Source organism: Doryrhamphus excisus, linkage group LG8, assembly GCF_037039965.1.
Source record: "Doryrhamphus excisus strain RoL-2023G ecotype Guam linkage group LG8, RoL_Dexc_Guam_v1.1, whole genome shotgun sequence".
Taxonomy (NCBI): Eukaryota; Metazoa; Chordata; class Actinopteri; order Syngnathiformes; family Syngnathidae; genus Doryrhamphus; species Doryrhamphus excisus.
Genome location: NC_136364.1, coordinates 13,498,658 through 13,522,454, shown reverse-complemented (window position 1 = coordinate 13,522,454; position 23,797 = coordinate 13,498,658). Strand labels below are relative to the sequence as shown.

At 43.6% G+C, this 23,797-nt stretch overlaps 1 protein-coding gene across 3 annotated transcripts in view; it reads left to right on the top strand.

Moving 5' to 3' along the window:
- cadm1b (cell adhesion molecule 1b) overlaps positions 1-23,797 on the top strand; it is a 166,771-nt gene that overhangs the window by 102,361 nt on the left and 40,613 nt on the right. For 2 of the 3 annotated variants that reach the window (XM_058080346.2, XM_058080344.2), the window contains exons 2-3: positions 17,639-17,659; positions 22,844-22,990. In XM_058080346.2, coding sequence (XP_057936329.2) covers positions 17,639-17,659; positions 22,844-22,990 — 168 coding nt within the window. The remainder of the gene's footprint in view (positions 1-17,638; positions 17,660-22,843; positions 22,991-23,797) is intronic. The other variant, XM_058080345.2, reaches the window with a different exon arrangement.

Genomic DNA, 23,797 nt, shown 5'->3' with positions numbered 1-23,797 from the left:
CAAAACTGTCAACATCTGAGCTGCGTCACACATCCAGAAAATGTAAACCCCCTGCAGGGAAAGAAACACAGACAGAGCCACCCAGACTGTCTATCAGTGGGTTTACGCAGCCTCCCTCCCTTCTCCCCCCACCCCCCCATCTCTCCAACTCAGGTGCTTGGCCTCTCCTCGATATCTCAGCCTCCATCTTGTGTCCACAATGGCCGTGTGGTCGGCTTGTACTCCTCAGCCTGCCACTTCCCGCTCGGTCAATCAGAGTGAACCCGATTGTATTTGAGAGGGGCCACATCTCAATCCGGGGGGCGGGGGGGTTGTGTTTCTTTTTAGAATTGCAGTGCGACTCTGAAGGCTCACTCTATCCGGGAGATTGGAACATCAGTGTCGCCGTCATCGCATTTAATGAAACTGTCAAGTAATCTGAGGATCTTTAAAGTCTTGTTTGTTACACCGCCATTGCAGGGGCGCCCTGAGCTCACGTGTGGCGGCTCCACAACCTTTGATTTGGACTTCACAGACCGAAGGATGGAGGCTTGCTGTAAATCAGCTGGTAATTACGCCACGTTGAGTCTAGTGTACCGATCTGGAGCGCTTTGTCCTCGACTTGACGATATCATCAAAGACTTGCAACTCAACTTGGACTCGGGCTTGAGTCTGATGACTTCACAATACCTGAGACTGCCAGCGAGCAAAATGTGTCCCCTTTCAAAGTATTGACCTAACATGACCGTTATTATGCCGTCCCCGGCAAGACAACACAAAAAATGAGGTATGAGAGAGCGGCAGTGATTAACACAGAGATGTGTCAACATGCTACCCAGGAGAATTTAATTTGCGTTTGCAAATTAGCAGGTCATGCTATTTTATTTGGTAAATATTTAACAATACTTATGATTTTAAGGACTGGAACATTTCAAGCCTAAGACTTCAGAACTGACGCAACCTGACTTGTCTTGACTTTAGACTTGGGATTAAAGACTTGAAACTTGAAAACGGACCTTCTAATGTGAAGACATATCACTCCTATCACTCCATATCACTCCACTATTGATTCAGTATCAAGTAGTTTGGTGTGGAAAGACAACAACATGACGTCTGGAAAAAGTTCACAGAAATTAGATTCCAGGACACTAGTGAATGGCAAAAAACAAATCAAAAACAATCAAAAATTGCTTCCAACGTTTTATATCGGTTTGAATACATTTTTAATGTGCACATATTGTTGTGTTATTAATGCACAATGTTGTTGTTGATTTATTTTTACCACGTAATGGCCTTGTTAGCAGCCTATTAGCATTCTAAGACATGGGCTGTGTTCGAAAACCGCATACTAACTACTACATACTTCCATGCCCATACTATCCACACTCCATACTGCATACCCAATCCATCAGACAGTATGCAAAGCGTCGACACTACATCGTACTACATGATAACCCACAATGCATTGCGCTTCTACCTGAGCCGAAATCAACAGGCTGAAGCTGATTTCACTTTAAATACATCACTTTGTTGAGATTTTTCAAAAAAATCAGGAGAGAAAGTGGTCGTGTCGTTCGGACGAAGCCAAAGTGAGCAACACACTTCAGGTTATTTTCACAAAATAAAACACCCTCTTACTTTTCTCATACAAAAAAAAACATAATGATAAATCACTGCTTTTACTTTGAAAACAAGAAGCGAACCAACTCGCAAAATATCCTGCTTGATACCGCCGTTTAGTCCATCCTGCTGCTCAGTGTTCAGCCGACGTTTTTTTTTTTTTTTTTTCCGCGGTGACGTCACGTCACATTGCATCCTGGGTAATTTGAGTGTGAGCAGTAAGTAAGTATGATACATACTCAACATTTCTGGAGAATGCAGTACTCATCCGGGAACTTTTAGCATACTCAAAAACTGCATACTGAAAGAGCTAGTATGAGTAGTAGCTAAGTATGCGGTAACAGCTCAGTCGCCTGTCTATGATGTCATCAGCGGTTGACTCTGTAGTTCTCTGCAAACTAGCTAGCTCACTGATATTGAAAGAAAGATATAAGAAATATATCATATTCAGCATTGTACTGTATATTTTGTTCAACACAGTCTGTTGACATTTTTGGACTAAGTTCATGTAAAAGAAGAAGAAAAAAGAAAAGAAAGAAAAACGACCCTTGGAATGTCTGCATCCAAAAATACTTCCTGGACTGGCAGATGATGCGAGTCAACCGAGTCTGAGGATGAGGAGCTGGCGAGCACGTTCAACTGCGAGTGATTGATAGCCGTTTGTTTTGCTTGCTTAATACAACATAAACTCTGCGGCCATTCATCACCTGAGCGAGGGTTTTTTTCTTTTTTTTTTTTAAGGCGCCTCTGCAGTGCCCGCTCAAAAATAATTCATTTTGGCCAAGCACAAGGAGCCAAGCGCTGATGTTAAATATTCATGCAGGTCCAGTCTAAATGATGTGGCCATTGGCACACAGTTAGAACACACTCGGAGAGGAGAAAGGAGGAAATGTCAAGCTGTGAATAAATGAAAGGAGGTCATATATTAGCATGCGGTTGAGAATGTACTGTAAGGCATTTTGTTCCAAGGAATGGCCATGCATAGAAATGTACCTGGATTGCTGCAAGACGTCAAATTAAAACTGGCAACATCTAGTTGTCCCGTCCCTTCGCTTCATGGATCAAACCAGTAAAGAATGGACCTGTCCTACAGCCTCGTCCCAGTATGTACTGTACTCATATCCTGTATCAGTAGCCCTCCCATCGCCGACTACATTGATGAGACAATAGTGCAGGAAGTACGCAGTTCAATAAAAGCACAGCAAGGGACTTCTCTTATGCTAAAGACTTATTTTCATGTTAGTATGTTGACTGTAAACGTGACTATAGGGGTGTTAGTTCCTGCCAGAGGGCTCTATAGAAGGTTGTAAACAGGTTTTCTATGCATATAACTATATAATTATAAAAATCTGCCATTTCTAAAGAAAAAATCCTACTCGGCAGGTATTAATTTATCACGGTCAGGTTTTGATAAATGAGGGATTACGGTATGGTTCATGTTTTTTTAAGAACTCTTATGATGTTCTGATAACTGGATGATGCCCAGTGTTATACAAAGACGAGGCATTCCTTGTGGCCCTATTATCTGCTTTAGTTTAAGGTCGACATAGACTAAGTATACTGTACTGCATCATTTACACTGAGCTTCATGCTAGTATTTGTAGCTATGGTTTTCATTTATGTGGCACTGGCAACCCATTTAGGAAGAGATCTGGTTGGGTTTGATGAAATTACACGCTCTGCTGCTTGAAAATGAAACTTAGCGTCCATGTTGTTGGAACAAATGAACCATCGATTGATTTGACTCCGCATTACTAGAATCATTTAACTGGGAATGTCAGTCAGTCGGCTGGTACTACAAATATTGATATTGGTCTTTCTGCCAAGAATGATATTGGCGAGCGAGTGGTGATGTGATCCACACGGCAACAAACAAGCTCACAATGTCCGATGTCTTTCACCTTTGGAGTATAAATCTGCAATCAAGTGAAGGAGTGACAGGTTTCCCCCAAAAAAAAAAACACATTTATTAAAAAACAAATTTTTTTTTAAACTTCAAATTGGTTCCAATTTTCTACAAGAAAAGGTCTGATAAAACATTCCACTGTTCTCAAATATCTTACTTTTTCTACACAAAATAAGATGAAAAATAAATCAAGAAATCAAGAATAAAGAAAATCAATCAATCAGTAATAAATAAATAAATATAATAATAATAAAACGGCAAATAATTAAAACTTAAGAAACCACATATAGTTGGTGGGTAGACAAATTATTTTTTTTGGATTAAAATTAAAAAAAAACATTATTATAGCCCTGTAGACATGACAAAACACGACTATAGTCACATTTATACTTTTTTTATTTACAACATATTGCGCAACTGCAGGGTCTTGAGACACATGCTAACTCGCAAACTAGAGAGCTAGCGACCTAAACGGTAGCCTTCAAGTTATTTCCTTTAAACTTAAATAGTAGCCAAAAACTTACCACTTCCACACGGATAGGGAGGATAACTATTAACAGTTATTTAACCTTTAACATGAACATTAATCAAACACAATAATTTTTTCTGGGTACATGATACCATACAGCATCCATATCAAACTTGCGCGGGCCATAGTAACATTAAACTTTCATATCAAGGCGGGGGCCTCAAACTAGTGTCCTGCGTGTTTGAGACCCCTGGTCTAGATGTATCTGTCTCTATGGAGACAATGAAGCGTACAAATATGGTGTGGCTCACCACCGTCCGGGTCTGGCTCTTTGCTGTCTTTGCAAACGTGTCAGACAGCGGTGGATGTTTCAGGAGGCAAAACTCCAAACATCGAATCTAATTAAGACACCCGTCTTTATTTTCTTGGCAGTCAATGGGACTGTAAAAACAAAAGGGCGGGGGCCATTCCACGCTATTATTGTTTGTACACGGCGCTAAATCAAAGATGACTCCTCTCAGACAGGTAGATACCTGGCCATTTCTTTGTGTCACACAAGATCGATACGGCTTGCACCCTTGCGGCGGTTAACGGTTTGCTTCGCATGGAATCAGTTGACTGCGTTCATTTTGTGAGAAGACGGCGTGGGATTGTTTTGGAGACATCGGTAGGTGACCCGGTCGTGATATCAGGAAGCACCGTGGAGGGAAAAGGGCACCACATAATAGAAGCCACCGGCTGAAAGGACTCAAATAGAGAAGCTAATGTCTTCCGTGCATCCTGCGGCCGGGATGGGGGGGACGTTAAATGGCTCCGTATCGACAGACACTCACGGTCCCATGTTTGCCCCCCCCCCCCCCCCCCCCCCCCCCCCGCAGTCTCTGACTAATGAGGCCTGGGGCTGGAGATGGTTCCATCAAGGAAGTCAACACCCCGCCGCCGTCACGTTTCTCCCCTGCTCTCCCGCACGCTTGCTTTGTTCTTCAACACGCTCCTGATTGATAGCAGCCATTTGACTGAGAAAAGGGAAATGGGAAATTGAAAAATGGCGGGAGAAGATTGGAAACAACGTGCTGATTCTAAAAACCGAGGGAGGAAACAAAAGGCCTTCCTTCGCCTCGCCTTCTCTTAGCGTCGGCGAGGCAGCAGGTGTGCGTCTGACAGGTGCCTGATTGAGGCGCACAAAAAGACATTACGACCGCAAACAAATGGACGTGTTTAGCGTCCCCGGATGCGTTTTGGGCTGATAGAGGTGATTATGAGCGTATGAGCAGAGGCGGCGAAGAGAATGGGCACAGGTGTCAGGAGGAGGAGGAGGCCGTTAGCGCCTTGATGATATTAATCCATCCACACAATCAAGGCTGTGTATTTAATATGTCTTCTACTGTAATAACAGGGCATCTTTGTGGCAAAAATGCCCTGGTAAAATGAGAACAATTTCCAGGATGGCATAAATTAGTCGCTACCTGCTCATGAAAAGGCTTTGTGTGTGTTCCGTAAACAAGAGAAGCATCTTGGCTGAGGCCCCGCTAGTTTAATATTCTCTGAGAGCGTCCAGACAGCCAGTGGCCGTGTAGCAGCTGTCTCTTGACCCCGCTTGGATTCCCCTCCCCACTTACCCCCCCTGACCAGCGCCTTTCCACCGGGCAAGCTGTGGCGATGACAGGCCTGTCAGACTTTTCTCCTAATGTCCTAATTACCTCCCTCTCTCTCTCTCTCTCTCTCTCTCTCTCTCTCACCCCCCTCCCTCTCTCTCCCAAGCATACACAGAGACGATGGTGCACATGTTCTTAGTGAGTAAGCAGATATCCTGGCAGACAAGCGTGTTGCTCCTGTGAGTTTTCCCTGGAGAGAGACCAAACTATGCCATCCGCGGAATCACGGAGGAAAACTTTCCTTTGGGGGCTTAATATGAGAAAAAACTCGACCAATGGGCTTTTCTTATCGCTACTCTCACGTGTGTTAGTTTGTATGTAACGCCCATGAGCAAGCATTTTTATGACAGGATCTTCTCAAGGGACAATTCTAATATCCTTGAGAGTAGTCAGTGTATAGCTTCCACACAACCATTATTGTCTCAATAACTGGCCACACAAGTGAGTAGCAAGATAGCAGCGTCTACCCGTCACACGGTCAGGCGTCGTGGGGGTTGTTTCGTTCCTTGGGGCTGGTAGGAATGCTGCAAGCACGGGGGAGCAGCGGTTCCAACCCAAGCTGTACTGTGACCCCCTACAGTACAAAATGATGCCCCCCCCCTCCAGAAACTGCATCACATGGCAGTTTTCCAACAGAATAAACGTTATTGTCCCAGATGGAAAACATTACAATAATAAATACAAAAGATGTAAAAGGTCACATAAGACATATACACAACAAAACTTCACACTGTACACACCTGATACACGCCTAATATTCACCTAATACACACCTCATACCTAATACACACCTAATACTCACCTAATACACACGTAATACACACGTAATACACACCGAATACGCACCTAATATTCACCTAATACTTACCTAATGCACACCTCATAATACACACCTAATACTCACCTAATACTTAACTAATGCTCACCTAATACACACCTAATGCACACCGAATACTCACCTAATGCACACCTAATGCACACCTAATACACACCTAATACTCACCTAATACTCACCTAATACACACCTAATACTCACCTAATGCACACCTAATACTCACCTAATGCACACCTAATACTCACCTAATACTCATCTAATACACACCTAATACACACCGAATAAACTCCTAATACTCATCTAATACACTCCTAATACTCACCTAATACACACCGAATACTCACCTAATACACACCTAATACTCATCTAATACTCACCTAATACTCACCTAATACTCACCTAATGCACACCTAATGCACACCTAATACACACCTAATACTTATCTAATACTCATCTAATACTCACCTACTACTCACCTAATGCACACGTAATACACACCTAATACACACCAGTGTAGTTTTGTGTTGAACCGTCTGATTGCACACCATACCACACTGTACTTACTACTCTATAGTGTATCCAAGTTCAATTTCTATAGTATTGTCTCCTGAGAAGTACTGTAATACTAAGGTGTTTGAGCTACTGTATCAGCATGCATTTTATGCAGGATAGTCAAATGGCTAAATTATTACTAAATGAAATGATCCCCTATCACCTATAATGAGCAAAGCTTTAATTACGGCATATCTGGCTGAAATCTTATCCAATTTAAACAAGAAGTTCTATGCAAGGTCACAAGCTGGAAAGTCAAACTCAAGTTCTATCTGGATCCGATCCAGATTGCGCATTTGGCAGCTTTTTAGCCCTAATTAATTGGGCAAGGAACCACATTTGGTAACTCAAGTGGGTGTTTAATATGGAGTGCACGTACTGTGCTGTGGGGTGTCGGAAGATAACGATACCGTAAGGCCCTGACAATGGACACAAAGCACAGTAAGAATAGTCAATATTCTAAGGAGAAATAATGTTACATAAAACAATTCAAAATGAATATCAATACATATAAATGGTGAATGAAAGGGATGAACGGACATTTTATCTTTATTGAAGACATGACCGTCCAACATGGACACTACCTTCTTGTTATTCTTCAATCACCTAAGTAACCCATAATGCCAGAATTTTGATAAAGGCGATGCAAAATAGTATTTATGTCTTAAATGTACTTTTATTATGTCTACTATATTGGATAATAGGAGTGTAAAAGGGACTATAGGGGTGTTAGTTTACATCTAGAGGGCTCTAATGTTAAAAAAGCTGTTTTAATGCTCTATGAAAATATTTATTCATTTTCTACCACTTTTCCTCATGAGGGTTGCGGGGGGTGCTGGAGCCTATCCCAGCTGTCTTCGGGCGAGAGGCGGAGTGCACCCTGGACTGGTCGCCAGCCAATCACAGGGCACATATAGACAAACAACCATTCACACTCACATACCTATAGATAATTTGGAGTTGCCAATTAACCTAGCATGTTTTTGGAATGTGGGAGGAAACCGGAGTACCCGGAGACAACCCACACATGCACAGGGAGTACATGCAAACTCCACACAGAGATGGCCTAGGGAACATTGAACCCTGGTCTCCGAGCTGTGAGGTTTGCGCGCTAACCACTAGACCGCCGTGCAGCCTCTCTATGAAAATATCCCATTCATAAATAAGAATGGGATATACTTTGCGGAAATTCACTTATCATGGTCAGGACTGGAACGAGTCAACTGTGATAAACAAGGGATTACTGTAGTTGAGTAAGCCGCCCATTCATGTCCGTACTTTGTCATTATGGTCTGTACTGCACATCATTTGGTCCGACTCCCAGTGGAAACGCAAAGCAAGGTTTTTTTTTTATTATTATTGTTCCAGACCAAAGTACCAAAAAGCTTGTGATCAACCTTCAAGGTGTCACTCTCGTTTTTAAAAAGAAGAGTTGGAAATGGAGTCTGGTTTCATGACACGTGATGAGTTACTCCGCCCGAAGAAGCGGCACACGGCGGCACTCAGTCAGCCGTTCTTGTTAACATAAGAGCGGACGACGGTGGCCCAGCGGTGTGAGGAAATCATTGCACCTCAGCGCAAAAGCACTGGCTTAGTGATTTATGGAGCTGTGAAGTCACTGCATTTGTCACAATCAGCACTCTTAATGGCGGGGGGCTATAATTCACTCCACTTCATATCATGTTTATTTCAGACGCGGTGTCTGCAAGGGAGAGTTTGGTTTCATTGTGTCAAGTCATCACCTTTTTTTTTTTTACCTCCGCTTTTATGGCTTGTAACGAGGGTTGGCAGATGGGGGGGGCTGTATATGCATTCTTTCATCACCTGTCTCCCCTTTTGAGAGCTGCAGCGTCCAACAAGACTTATCATTGGAGGCTTTTAGCTTGTGTTCTGAGACAATATTTGGGTATGTACAATTTCATAATGGACAATAAATGAGATGAGTGGTTACACAGTAGCACAGTAGCCTAGTGGTTAGCATGTTGCCAGTCAAGAGTTTGGATCTCCATTTGGGCCTCTGTGTGGAGGTTACATGTTCTCCCTGTGTGTGGGGGGGTTCTCTACGGTTAGCTCGGCTAACTCCCACATTCCACAGAGACTCTAAATTATCCATAGGTATGAATGTACCTGTGGATGTTGTGTATAGATGTCCTGCCACCGGCTGGAGACCAGTCCGAGGTGTGAGGGTACCCTGCCTCTCACACCAAATCAGCTGGGATAGGCTCCAGCACAGCACCTCGGCCCAAGTGAGTAGAAGCAGTACAGAATATGGAGCAAAATCAAAAATTGGAGTGGAGTTAGACTATATTTACATTAATGGTGTGAGACCACCAATGAATCATGAAAAAAGGTGAATTATTGATATTCCTGGATAATAAAGCTCGGATTATGCTGCTAGATCCAGGCGCCACTTTATGCTACGCCGACTCGCTTCTGCCCTTCAAACACAGTAGCTTCTACCAATAAATATCAAGTTTGAGAAAATGCTCCAGCCCTAAAGATGACCTACAACTGTTGAGAATTTACCAAGAGGCTGAGCCTTGGGGGGGGGTCATGACTTCTGGTTCCAGGTCACAAGGTACTATTAACATTTTGCTGTTTTCTTGTCTTTGACCACACATTTCCACACACTCATGCTTCCATGAGTTCGCCTGATTGATGCAGTATATTTAAGTCCCCCGTGTGGGGCAACTAATCAGAATGTCCCTGCTGGTGATTGCACACTGGTCTTTTCTACTATTCCACACCCAGCAAAGGCTGTTTTCAGCCTGTGGGATAGTATTGACACATCAAGTGTGGAAATAAATGTTTTGCTTTTCCAACATAAGCTTTACTGCAAAGAACAATTCCAAACTGGTTGTTGGTATAGGTTATGGTATGGTATGGTATATGGCAGAGGTAGGGAACCTATGGCTCGGGAGCCAGGTAGGGCTCTTTTGATGACTGTATCTGGCTCTCAAGCATTTCTTACCACAATAAAAATGTATTTTTGCTAACATTTTAAAGTAAACCATCACAGAAATGACTGTTAAAAATAATATTCAAAATCAACAACTTTCTTATGCATTTTAATTCGTCCATCTATATTCTGCTGCAATACGGCCAACCATATCTATCTTTCCTGATGATATTTTCCAGGTCAAACACCAAAACTTGATTATTACTAGGTAATGCTGTAGTCTACCTCGGTCATTGAGATGTCAAAAAAACATGTAAATGTAAACTTTCCTCCTTTAGTCAAATAGCTCAAGCTGCAGAACCAAGCCTTCTGATGAAGATGGCCAAAAGAATGAAATACGTCTACGGAGTACGGTGCAAAACTATGCAGCAGCAGAAGTTGTATTAATGGCAACAAGTATTTGATTTATTATTAGACACTGCGCTGCTCACGAAAGTGTGCTGGCCACACCCCATTGGCGTGGGGTAGTGTGCCTGGTCTACGTAATTAGAGCCCATTATCTAAAACTGTTGGTCTTACATAAAAATGCACACATTTTATTGTATTCAATGTTTAAAAAAATGTATATGGTCTCACAGATACACATTTTAAAATATCTGGCCTTCATGGCTCTCGTAGCCAAAAAGGTTCCCGACCAACAGTTTTAGATATAATGGGCTCTAATTACGTAGACCAGGCACACTACCCCACGCCAATGGGGTGTGGCCAGCACACTTTCGTGAGCAGCGCAGTGTCTAATAATAAATCAAATACTTGTTGCCATTAATACAACTTCTGCTGCTGCATAGTTTTGCACCGTACTCCGTAGACGTATTTCATTCTTTTGGCCATCTTCGTCAGAAGGCTTGGTTCTGCAGCTTTAGCTATTTGACTAAAGGAGGAAAGTTTATATTTACATGTTTTTTTGACATCTCAATGACCGAGGTAGACTACAGCATTACCCAGTAATAATCAAGTTTTGGTGTTTGACCTGGAAAATATCATCAGGAAAGATAGATATGGTTGGCCGTATTGCAGCAGAATATAGATGGACAAATTAAAATGCATAAGAAAGTTGCTGATTTTTAATATTATTTTTAACATTTCTGTGATGTTTACTTTAAAATGTTAGCAAAAATACATTTTTATTGTGGTAAGAAATGCTTGAGAGCCAGATACAGTCATCAAAAGAGCCCTACCTGGCTCCCGAGCCATAGGTTCCCTACCTCTGGTATAGGGTATGGTATGGTATATGTTATGGTATGGTATAGGGTATTGTATGGTATGGTATAGGGCAGGGGTGGGCAAACTGCGGCCCGGGGGCCACATGCGGCCCACCAAGTGTTTGAATCCGGCCCGCCAGTTGCTTTCTAAGTATTTCAACTTTTAACATAAAAACTGGCCACATGACTTGCAAGTGGAATGTCTTATTTAGTTAAAAAAAACAACAAAAAAACTAAACAAAACTGTCAAATGAAATGACATAGTTTGATGTGGTCTGATGTTTAAAGTGCTCCTGAAAAAAGGGATATGAGAACATACAGCTGATAGTATAACACTTTTACACATAAAATTAGACAAATAATTCAAGGAAAATTATAAGCATAAAATAGTGTGTGTGTGTGTGTGTGTGTGTGTGTGTGTGTGTTAAATATATGTTCTGGCCCCCCGGGCAATTTTGTTAACTCAATGTGGCCCACGAGTCAAAATATTTGCCCACCCCTGGTATAGGGTATGGTACGGTATGGTATGGCATTGTATGGTATGGTATAGGTTATGGTATGGTATGGTATGTATAGGGTATGGTATAGTATAGGTACATATACGTTATACCAATCCATCTGATACAACACGCATTTCTAACATTTTACACCACTGAACAAAGAACAATTATCAACTTCACTATAATTAACTTCATTTTTACAAGGAGTTGTTTATAAATTTATTTTTTCAAATTGGCCCCTCTTCATTGGTCATTGAGGTGAAGAAGGAGATGTGCTGGTCAACGTACGTTCCTACCCTCACCATAAGCTTTGGATAGTCACCGAATGGACAAAATGGCGGGTCCAAGCGACCAATGGGGTGGCTGGGCTCTCCCTTAGAGATAAGGGGAGAGGAGGGGGCTCTGTTTTGGATGCCTCCTGGACGCCTCCCACGTCCAACTGGTGGAAGGCCTCGGGGAAGACCCGGGACACGTTGGAGAGACCATGTCTCTCAGATGGCCTGGGAATGCCTCCATCTTGTGGGAGGAGCTGGACGAAGTAGCCAGGGGGAGTGAAAGCTGGGCATTTCCACAACAGGCTGCTGCCCCTGTGATCCGACCTCGGATAAATGGAAGAAGATGGATGGAATCTGTGTGGCCATCAGCCATTGAACCCACTGAGGGACACATCATCTCACGTATTTGCTTTGCTGTTGGCCCTGGATTAATGTGTCCTCCCCCTGCTGGTGGCAGCCCTCTTTAGTTTGAAAACTAAACTGGCAGATAGCAAAGACAGGATGATGGCGATGTAGCATAGCCTCCCTTTAATGTAGCAATATGCAGACATTAGTTATTGGCTATTACCTCTTGGTATGATCCAGTGCAGTTATAAACTGTAACTGTAAGACCACATTCATAAACATATTGTTATAGTAATAGCTCCCCGACCGTGTTATTATGTTTAAGTATGCAACTGTTGTGTTAGAATAAAGATGGAGAGAACATTAATCCAATGCAGTTTGCACTTCCTCACATTAGTTGCCGTGTGTGGTCATCAAAGTGTTGCATCCCTCCCTGGGGACTCACAGATTGATCATCATTTCAGCTCCGCTAGGTTGTTCTCCCCTGTCGTCATGGAGATGGACCGTGAACAGTGTGGTGTGGTAGAAAGCTGTGCTAAATAAATAGGACTAGTGACAATAAGTAAAGTGCACTTACTTACTTACAGATTGTGTGTGCACCACAACATTGGTGTCTGTGTGCAATTGTTTAGTCGGTGTTTATTTTGGGAAGTCGAAACTGTTTGATTGGTTGCCGCTCCACTCAGTAGGAGTCCAATTCGCCAACCGATTTCCATGAAGAGAAAAAGTTTGATCCCTCTAATTAAATGAGAACAGAGTAGGAAACACTGTGACAGCACTGACACACACACACAAGCGCACACATGCACACACACACACCATTGCAACTCCTCACACAGCAGGCTGCATCACAAGCAGCAACAAAACTTTGCTTTCCCTGAGAGGATGAAAATAAAATAAAAATAAATTCCAAAAACGTAGATCCCTGTGAGTAATTGATACAACCTTCAAAATGGTAAAAATACATTTGATGGTGCGTTATGACATATTTACAAATTACGACTGACTTAGGGGAACTTGGCTGTTTTCTGTGACTACTTTCAGATTATTTAAAAAATTCAAACCAAGACAAATATTTCATCAAAAATCAGCAAATCCAGTATTAACTGATGTTGGCTCGTTAGTGTTGGCCCACTGTTTCTACGCGGTACATCAACAGACGGTGATGGTGGGTGGTGATGAATGTGAGTGGGGGGGGCTGCGCTGTGTGTACTCTATGAGCCTTCCTCACCAACATTGATTCAAGATTCAAATGTACCGGTACATTTTTTTTTTTTGCCTTTTGTCTACTTGCAGCTTTTTGAGCCCTAAAAACTAAGAATAATTAATTTTCCACAGACCGGTCCAGACTCTGCCTCTCGGCCAAAGTCAGCTGGGATAGGCTCCAGCATACCCATGCCACTAGTGAGTGGCATAGAAAACAAAGGCAGGGATGGATATTCCATAGATAGATCCCTCACCACACCGCAACTTGACTGTAACATGTTTTCTTCCAAAACAATAATTATAATAATGACCTCATTCAATCCCATCCATTCTTCCCATGCACATTTTTTTGGGGCTTAAAATTGCACCAAAGTGCTTTCTTCTATTGTAGAGTTGCACCCACATCTCTTTGTGCCTCTTGAATAAATAAATAAAACATTTAAATGACGTAGAAATACGTCTTGTGGGAGTGGTCAGTTTGCAGAAAATGTATAATACATCTTTTTATTGTAATAATGATATTAATAAATGATGCTGATATAAGGCATCTGAAATATTGAGGAGTAATATGCAGTGTTCCAATTGGTCTCAATTGGTGTCACTAATCTTACTGTAACATTCAGTGTGACACCCAAGCACCAGACTTGATGGCCAGGTTTGAATTATGTCAAAAAGTCGCAATAATTCATAATAATTCAAATCCCTAATAAAGACATGGACTACTGTTGGGCCACACCATACTAAAATTCAACCCTTAACTTATAAGCAGGTATGATATCCAGGATCCCTGCACACACGTTTGCTATTGGGCCTTTCTTCGACTCTCTTCAGCCTTCTGATTGGCTGAAAGTGGTCGTTAGTGGTCGATATATTTTCACCATTTTGATTCCCTTCCATTTCATCTTTATTTGTTGTCGTTATGAAGTGACTTTCTTCAGGCTTCTCATTGGCTAAGATGGGTTGTTGCAAAGGCTTCTTGAGATGTTTTTTCATGTTTTGTGTTTTTCATTCATTCATTTTCTACCGCTTTTTCCTCACGAGGGTCGCGGGGTTGCTGGAGCCTATCCCAGCTGTCTTCGGGCGAGAGGCGGGGTACACCCTGGACTGGTGGCCAGCCAATCACAGGGCACATATAGACAAACAACCATTCACACTCACATTCATACCTATGGACAATTTGGAGTCACCAATTAACCTAGCATGTTTTTGGAATGTGGGAGGAAACCGGAGTACCCGGAGAAAACCCACGCGTGCACGGGGAGAACATGCAAACTCCGCACAGAGATGGCTGAGGGTGGGAATTGAACCCTGGTCTCCTAGCTGTGAGGTCTGCGCGCTAACCACTATACCGCCGTGCCGCCCCGTTTTGTGTTTTTATTCCCTCAATTTTTTTCTCATCTTACATTTGCAACTGGTGTTATTTGTTGCTTTTCCAGGAGTTTCTTACTTCGGGCGTCTGTGTTGTTTTGGGTTTTCTGACATGTTTTGAGTCTCTTTCATCTTTGTGTGTCATTGTTGTCATTGTGCCTTTTCTTCCAGTGACTTTCTTCAGTCTTTAAAACAGGGTTTTGCATTGTCGGAGTTTTAGAACCTACATCTTTTTTTTCTGTATCCATAAGCATATGAAAGGTTATTTATTAAAATGGGGATTTCGGATTTTTCTCATCATTGCTCTTGTGTTTCTCACAAAAAATGCAGCTGTTGTCTCCTTGAATGCAACACCACTCACTGATGAGAGAGGGAATGAAAAAGAGGTGTAAGGAGACAAGGACAGACATCATGGAGAGGACGCTTGGCCTGCCTGCTCTCATCCAGTTTGATTGACAGATTGGTGCATTGGCTGCACTCTCACCAACGCCACGGCGAGGCATTTTCCAGCCCGAAATCTGTCCATCAGCGCTGTCTAAGCGGTGCGACAGCCATGACATCTAATCACAGGCCAGCCGGTGCCTCATAACTTCTACCTAATGTGCTGCAGGTACACGGGGGACAGAGGTGGCGCGCGGCAGACGCGGCGCCGCCACAGCGCTATTAATAGTCTGGATGGAGTCCGCTGACAGGAAGTGGATCACATTGATGGCCAGGGAAGGTGTTGCCAGACTATATCACAAGTCTGTTTAGATTTAAGTATCTGTTGACAGCATCAAGCTCTACTGTGTCCGTGCGTTTGACCTCACGGTCCGACTTGACACTCACGCTTATGACATCACTATTGACTACGTGAATTTAGTCCAAACAAGGAGATGCACCAAAAACTGGGGACGCAGTCGTAAAGTCCACCTGCACAAATGTGGCCTTCAGCTTTCGGATGCGACCCCGATGAAGCACCCGAATTTGGACAACGCTCACGGAAGCATCATTCCGTCAGTTAAACACATAATGAGGACAAACGTTTGTCAAAGCCAGTCAGTCTCCCGGACGGCACCCAGTCCCATTTGTTTACCCGGCCATCGTATGCGATTTGTCAGTCCCGACTCTTTGTCCACTCCCCCGAGGGCATTGCTGACACGCTGGAAATGCACAAAGACGCGTAACAAGGCCATGTGTCATACCTTGCACCCTTATTACGCCGCCAATGACAAGTGAGACAAGCCGTCTGCTCAACATTTGTGCTGCGCTGACGCTCTCATTGCCGACTAGAAGCCGGAGATGGGGAGAATGCTGCATCAGGGAGGGGGGGGGGGTTAATACTCATTCATAGCTGATCTGGGCTTTCATACAGTTGATATTTTATATTTAATAAACAGCAATGTTCCGCTTCTAATTCGAACATTTTTTCTCCAAATTTGAATATTCAGTCAGATTTTAATTATTGTTTTTAAAAAAAAAAATTCCGCGTTTTTTAAATTTTTCCTTCATTTACTGCAGTTACTTGGCTCTAGGAGTAGTTTTCATTATTTCCATTATTAGAGTCCCCCCAACACTATGTGTTCCTACATACTATGGTACACAAAGCAGCAGCTAGCTGGAAATAAATACAAATAAATACATGGACAGTTCAAAATGGATGAATACATCATGCTTTTACACGATTCGATGAGACACACAAGCACCAGACCTCATCACTGGAACAACTGGCTTTTATTGCAGGTTAGAATGATCTTAAAACCGCCGCAATAATCCCCGATAAAAACACCGTCTACTTGGTGATGTTGAAGATGAAACTGAACTCTGAACCCTTGACTTCACTTCCTGTCTGCCACTCACTCAGCTCCCCTGGGGAAGACATTTATAGCAACACAAGGTTATGGTCTCAACGGCTAGTGGACTCATATTATGTGTACTCTACTCTGGGTTACTCGCGTGTTTTAGACCCCTGATTTCCATGTTTGTCATTGGCCAATAGCAGTGCTCTTCTGTTCAATTTTCTCTCATGCCCCTCCCCATGGGGACCTGTTTTGTTTATAGTTATTTGTACAAACTCCTGTATGAGTTGCAGGCACAAGCGTCGTTAGAGGCACGAACAGGCGTGCCAACAGAAATTTTACCAGTCCCTTCCTCCTTCCCACAGCCCCCCAGGGAGGCCCGCCCCCACTATTTGAGAAGAACTGGCCTATGGGACATTAGGATTGAACGCTGTGAATTCTGCCTAGCAACAATTTAGCACAGGGATGGAAGCGTAGTGATGTTCTCCAGCAGTGTAGCCTGCCACCATCCAAACGCTACAATGTGTATGTGCGTACTGGAAGTGTGGTGATGAATGATGGAGGTTCTCTGGAGGCTATATCAAACCTGAGCACCGGTGCAGGGACTTGGGAGCATGCCCGCTTGCAGTGATGGGAGCAAGGTGCCAGTTTGGGTGGGCGGCGTTCCGAGTGGGTGCCTTCCTCTGCAGCGGGAAGGGGGGAGGAGGCTCCCATTTGGGGACACTTTGCTGTGTTGATTTCACATTAAGATAACACCTGGAAGAGATACAGTACATAAATTGGGCATGGGAAATGTACATTTCACTCTTTATGCTGCTTTTATGCTTTTATGCTGTTTTAAATGGTGAAAATGACATGATTGGCATATGGGACTCCACATGATGAGTTATTTCTATTAGCCGGATGTAACGTGCTTCTGTGCTCACTGTGATCTCACTGCTGATAAACTTTCTTTTTCTTTTCTGCTTCTTCCTTGCATGCTGCTTCAGGAGCTGCTGAAACAATCACAGGTACTCCTTTCCTTCTTATTCCTCATTTGGACACTTTTCTCATTTTCGTTTATGCTTATTAACATTGGATGCTTTCCTCTTGAAGAATGGAGGCGGTGGGCTTACGCACACACACACACACACACACACAATATGAATGAAGTTGCATTTATTTTAAATCCTCTGAGTCTACATCTCCAGTTCTCTTCAGATTAATTGTCTGGCCCCTTTAAGTTGCCCCCACCCCTCTTCAAAGTCACAAAACCACTCAATTGTTTAATGCATTTGCAGTTAATACTTACTGGTCCAGTTGACTGCAATCGTTTCTCCAAAGCAAAGCATGTGAACCACAAAGATCATCAGTTGATCACATTTGCACATACTCACAGGCCACTAGAATAGGTACACCGACACGATGTAATATAATGAGATCACCCAATGGACTCCATTCATCCTTTTTCTATGCCGCTTATCCTCACCAGGGTGGGGATATGCTGGAGCCTATCCCAGTCTTTGGGGCGAGAGGCGGGGTCAGCTAATCTCAGGGCACATATAGACAAACAACCATTCCCACCCACATTCATACCTGTAGCCAATGAAGCTAACATGTTTTTGGAATGGGGGGGGGGGAGTAGCCGGAAAAAAGCCCCCACACACACTGAGTGGGCCCAAATATAAAAAAATATATAAGAAATATCATATTGTATAAATAGCAGCTGGTATATAGCAATAATAAAGAATATTGTACAGTTGCTAATAACTCATTGATCAACATGATCTTAAAATAAGCAACAAAACGCATCCTATTTGCTAGCTAGCTCGCTACAAACCTTTCTTCTAGCATGCCTGACGAACGCATCCCTCTGGGTCCCTGGTGTGTGTGAGTAACAGGAAAAAAGCTCTGATTCACTGTCGCGCTTTTCTTTCCAAGCAGAAGCTGCAGTGATTCTACAAATGATCAAACTTTGCCATTTGTCACGTCAAAACACTAAACATGTGATATTAGCATTTGACTCTCTGTTGTGGCACGCTAAGCATGATGGGAACTGTAGTTGTTTTAGCCAACTAGCCGCATCATTATTGAACCACTGTGTTCAACACTTGTGATATAGGGTATATAATAGGCTTATGATATAGGGTATATCTGTAGTCACATGCAGCCAAGTGCCCCGATGCCATCCCAGTGAAAAACAACCAAACGAGGCGGTTTCTTTTCTGCCATCAACTTTTCCACCAAACATTCTTCGCTGTCATAGAAATCCGAGTTTGCGCCTTCCCTTGAACTTTTAATGAATGCTTCTTCCAAACTTCCAAGGCTTTCCCACACACTCTTTTCATGCTTTTCCATCAAAGTGGGAGCCAACCAAGTGACATCAAATCTACTTGCCGTCCAGTGTGATTCCGGTGGCACTTTCCAATAGCAGGTGTCGCTTCAGGTTGAGTCTTTCTGTCTCACCAAATCATCGACCAAGGGTTCGCACAGCATCCCGAATAAAAAGGCAGGTCAAATTAGGCAGTGTGACACTTTTGAAACCTCCTGGCGCAGAGGTTTCACAGGAAATCTAGCTGCTCCAATTATACCCCGAAACCGATGTGAATATCTTTAAAAGAGGGTTTCATCACGGGGATCAGGGTCTATTGACCGAGCCGGATAAAGATAACGCAGCAGGAGAAAGAGGCAGCATCAGAGACCAAACTTTTATTGTTAATGATGTCTGTAGTGCTGCTTGTTTCTGGAGAGGACGCACGTCCACAATTGGGCGCCGGCCGTCCTGCTTTTGATGTTCAAAGCAAGAGTCAACTTCTTTTATGAGGGGCCTAAACCGCTGATGCTAGTCCCGATTCTCTGAAGTTTGTTTTCAAAATTGGTCGGCTGTAGCTGTGTTTGGTCGGCATGATGACAGAAGTACATGTACTCCGTACTGGCCTCCCAATATTCCACTCAGTATGTTGTGATGCGGCGAGAGGCAGGCAGCCATGTGTGGAGATACAGGCACTTTACTCTTCCAGACAGCTGCTGGAATGAGTGCGAATTTATCAGCCAGTCATCTGTGCCCAAATCACCCCCCCACTCCATACCCACCGCCAGCACTCAGCCATCCCCACCCACCACCCGGAATTAATGACTGCCTCTCCTCATTTGCACCCAATCATGAGCGGGATGCGGAGGCAATTGAAAATGTTAACGCCAATCGCCAGAGCCCTCCGTGTTTCACAAAGTGGCCTGTTTTCACTTTGATGGGCTTGCTAATCACGGCCATGTTATTTATATGTGTTTTGAATTGGAGATGAGCCGAGGCTAAGCATACTGGAGCACGACCAACCTTGCTCGGGGCTGCAAAACCTTATGGAGGATTTATCTACAGCGCAGTACCCACGCCGCCTTTCTCTCCGTCCAACAGATTGGGAGCAGAGTAACCTTGCTTTGAGGCCGCGCCGTTTGGACTGCCAGATATTTTACTTTTATAGGAATGTAATTACTTTGCTTTTCAAAAACATCCAACACGTCACCGCGCTTTGCCTTATTTTTTTTTGCCTCTCATGCGCACCAGAGACCATCACCGCTTTAGATGCTTCTCTGTCTGAATTTCTATCCAATACTGAAGCAACAAAAACACATTTTCTTTGTGTTTTGAATCAAATGAAAAATCTCACAGTGTGCACCGACATGTTTTTTTGTCAGGTGGCAATCATTTGAAAAGTACAATGCAACTTTTTAAGGTCAAATTTGATCACGACATAGGACATAATGGACATAGAGGCGGTCCTCGCGTTACGTACTAGTTCCGTTCCTAGGCTGGGATTTAAGTTGGGTTTTGGTGTCAGTCCATTAGGTCTGTCGCGATGGACGAAGGTCATGTGGGTCGATCGCATGTGTCACGCATGTCGTAAACGTCGCTTTAAGCGCCCGTCGTTATTGGCAGTTGGCCTCCATGGCGTCTCCAGGCGTCTTAACTTTATCTTCATTATTTCTGTTGTTCACTCACACACATATTAATGACTTATTGTGTACACTGCTTTTTTCAATCGGTCTTAAAGATAACTTGGTTTTTAATATTATATAAATGGTCCCAACCCTCAGACGTGTCCAAGTGAAGCTAAGCGTGTTTGTCTGATTTAAACTAGCCTGTGTCCGTTAGCATCTATTTGTTTCCTTTTGGCCAGAACTGGCACACAACGGCATGAGCCAATTGGTCGGAGAGCTTTTCCCTCCATGGGAGGTTAATTTCTTGTAGCTTGCCGCATTCACAGAGCTCATCTTGAATCATGTTAGTTTGCCTGTCTATTCCCATTATCTGTGCCCCCCCCACCCCTCCCTTTTTCTATTATTCCTCTTTGCTTTGTAAATGTCACAAAGCGATGGAGGTATGAGACGACTCGGGCATGTAAATGTGCTTTTGATGTTTCGCCTGCGTCTGATAGCGTTGTGCCTCCAATGGTGTGAAGCTCAGACATTCTAATGTATTACCCCCCCCCCCAGACACACACTCCCCCCACAAAAGCCAATGTGTAAGGCGTGAGTTACGATGACAAGGTCCGGGTTCTGTCGGAGAACAGCGCATGTCTGCCGAGAGCAGCTCCTTTATGCCAAGAGATACAGGACGGGACACTGAGCACACATTGGTCACATGGAAGCTCAGATGGGGGGCTCTGATGAAGCTTAGCCCATCACCATCGCCATCACCAGCATCCAGCTCTTCCTCCTCCTCTCCGCCCTGATCTCCTGTTGCCAATTTTCTCCCAACACTCCTCCTTTGTCTCCGAGCTGCTCCTCTCCAGCTTCCCTTTGTGGGCAGCCGAGCTTGCAGCCCATCTGGCGCTGACTCACGGGGGCCCACACTCGGAGCCGGGGGAGATCAATAGTGACAAACATGGCTCCTATATTAAAAGGATTAGATTGTGGCTGCACAATCTACACGAAGGCCTGTTTGTGTAGCTCCACATTGTTGCGTTGTGTTGACACAAGGCAAATATTTAGGCGGCTGTAAATGTCCAGACCAGGGGTCAGCAACCCACGGCTCTGGTGTGGCTCTTTAGCCTCCTTGTTGCGGCTCCCTTTGCCGAGTGCAGTGATTTTTTTAAACACCAAAGTAGTGGAAATGTAGGGGAAAAGTAGATTCAGTGGTGCGTGTAAGCTAGTGTATGCTAGTATAGTAAGCTAGTGTTGTAAGCTAGTGTAAGCTAGTGTAAACTAGTGTAAGCTTGTGTTGTAAGATAGTGTATGCTAGTGTATAGTGTCAGCTAGTGTATGCTAGTGTAAGATAGTGTAAGCTAGTGTAAGCTAGTGTAAGCTAGGGTATGCTAGTGTAGTAAGCTAGTGTAGTAAGCTAGTGTAGTAAGTTAGTGTATGCTTGTGTATGCTAGTGCATAGTGTATGCTAGTGTATGCTAGTGTGTGCTAGTGCATAGTGTAAGCTAGTGTATGCTAGTGTATGAAATTGCATGCTAGTGTAAGCTAGTTTAAGCTAGTGTAAGATAGTGTAGTAAGCTAGTGTATGCTAGTGTATGCTAGTGCATAGTGTATGCTAGTGTATGCTAGTGCATAGTGTAAGCTAGTGTATGCTAGTGTAAGCTAGTGTATGCTAGTGTATGCAATTGCATGCTAGTGTAAGCTAGTTTAAGCTAGTGTAAGAAAGTGTATGCTAATGTAAGCTAGTGTATGCTAGTGTATGCAGTGGGTCTCACTGGAGAAAGAAAAAGTTGAGTCTGAAGCAAGTTACTGAGTAAAACACAATTCTGTCATTTATGGGATAACCAGAAGTCCAAAGTCAGCTGGGATAGGCTCCAGCATTTCCATGAACCAAGTGGTGATAAGCAGCATAGAGGATGGATGGACACGTTTATAAGTTGTGTAATGTCTAATGCTCCAGACTATTATTGGGGGCCGCACGGTGAACAAGTGGTAGCATGTTGACCACACAGTCAGGAGATCTGGAAGACCTGGGTTCGAATCTCCGCTTCACATCTATGTGTGGAGTTTGCATGTTCTCCCCAAAATTGGCGAGGAGTGGGAAGGGTTGTTAGCTGTCAGCTGGGATAGGCTCCAGCACCCCCATGACCCCAGTGAGGATAATCAGCTTAGAAAATCAATGGACGGATGCTCTTTGGTCTCGTGACGCCCCTACTGACCGCTCTAAAGGTCGCGAACCCGGTCCAGAAGGCAACACTGATTGCTCACGTGCTGTGTTTGTGTGTTTTGTAAAAGTGGAAGGTCAGAACCTGGCAACCGACAACGTGTCAGTGGTGGAGGGCGAGATGGCCACCATCAGCTGCAGGGTGAAGAATAACGACGACTCGGTCATCCAGCTGCTCAACCCCAACAGACAGACCATCTACTTCAAGGATGTCAGACGTAAGTCAAACACGTTTGAAGCGTTTTATCTTGATATAGAAATGAATCTTGACTAGAACATAGCTTTACTGTTCTATGACAAATACACATCCAGCAGTTGCCTCAACAGCTGGCAACCCAAGTGAGTACACCTCCCAATGTTCATGCCCATCGCTGTTCTTGGTGTCGATATTTGGTGTGAGCACCAAGCAGGGCCTTAATCTTCCAAGTACTTCATTTGCTTCAGGTCTGGAAACAAACATCACCACTCCATCACCACTCCATCACCTTCCCCTTCCTCAGTGAGGCCCTTAACTTAATTTTCCCAAAGACACCCCCTCCAGTACCGACCATTTTAGAGGACGATGACTCACCTCGTAGAGTATTAGTTTGTTAAGGTATGGTATTTCCAGGAATGACTACTTTACAGTCAAATAAAGACACACACATTGGTCCATTCAACAGAACAGAGCTTGAAATTGAAAGTGAAAAGAATGAAGTCAGTGGCTGCTACTCAGGAAGTACGTAGTCCTGAAGGGTGATGAACTCCTGCTGTACTCCTCCTTATTTATTTTTCAAGAAAGGTGACATGGTCCCTTTATGAAAGAGCCAGGCATATTTCTACTCTTACTCTTATGAGTTCATTCTGTGTAAATAATGCTTTCATTATTTCATACATTTGTACAGACAAGAAAGGGGGGCCCTTTTGGACTCGAGGTCTGATTTCACGCAGTAACGCTCCTCAATATGACAGACAAGTTAGGGACTTATGAAATCTGTTGTAGCACAGATTTCAATTCATTTGTTTCCGACTTCTGGTTTATTTTT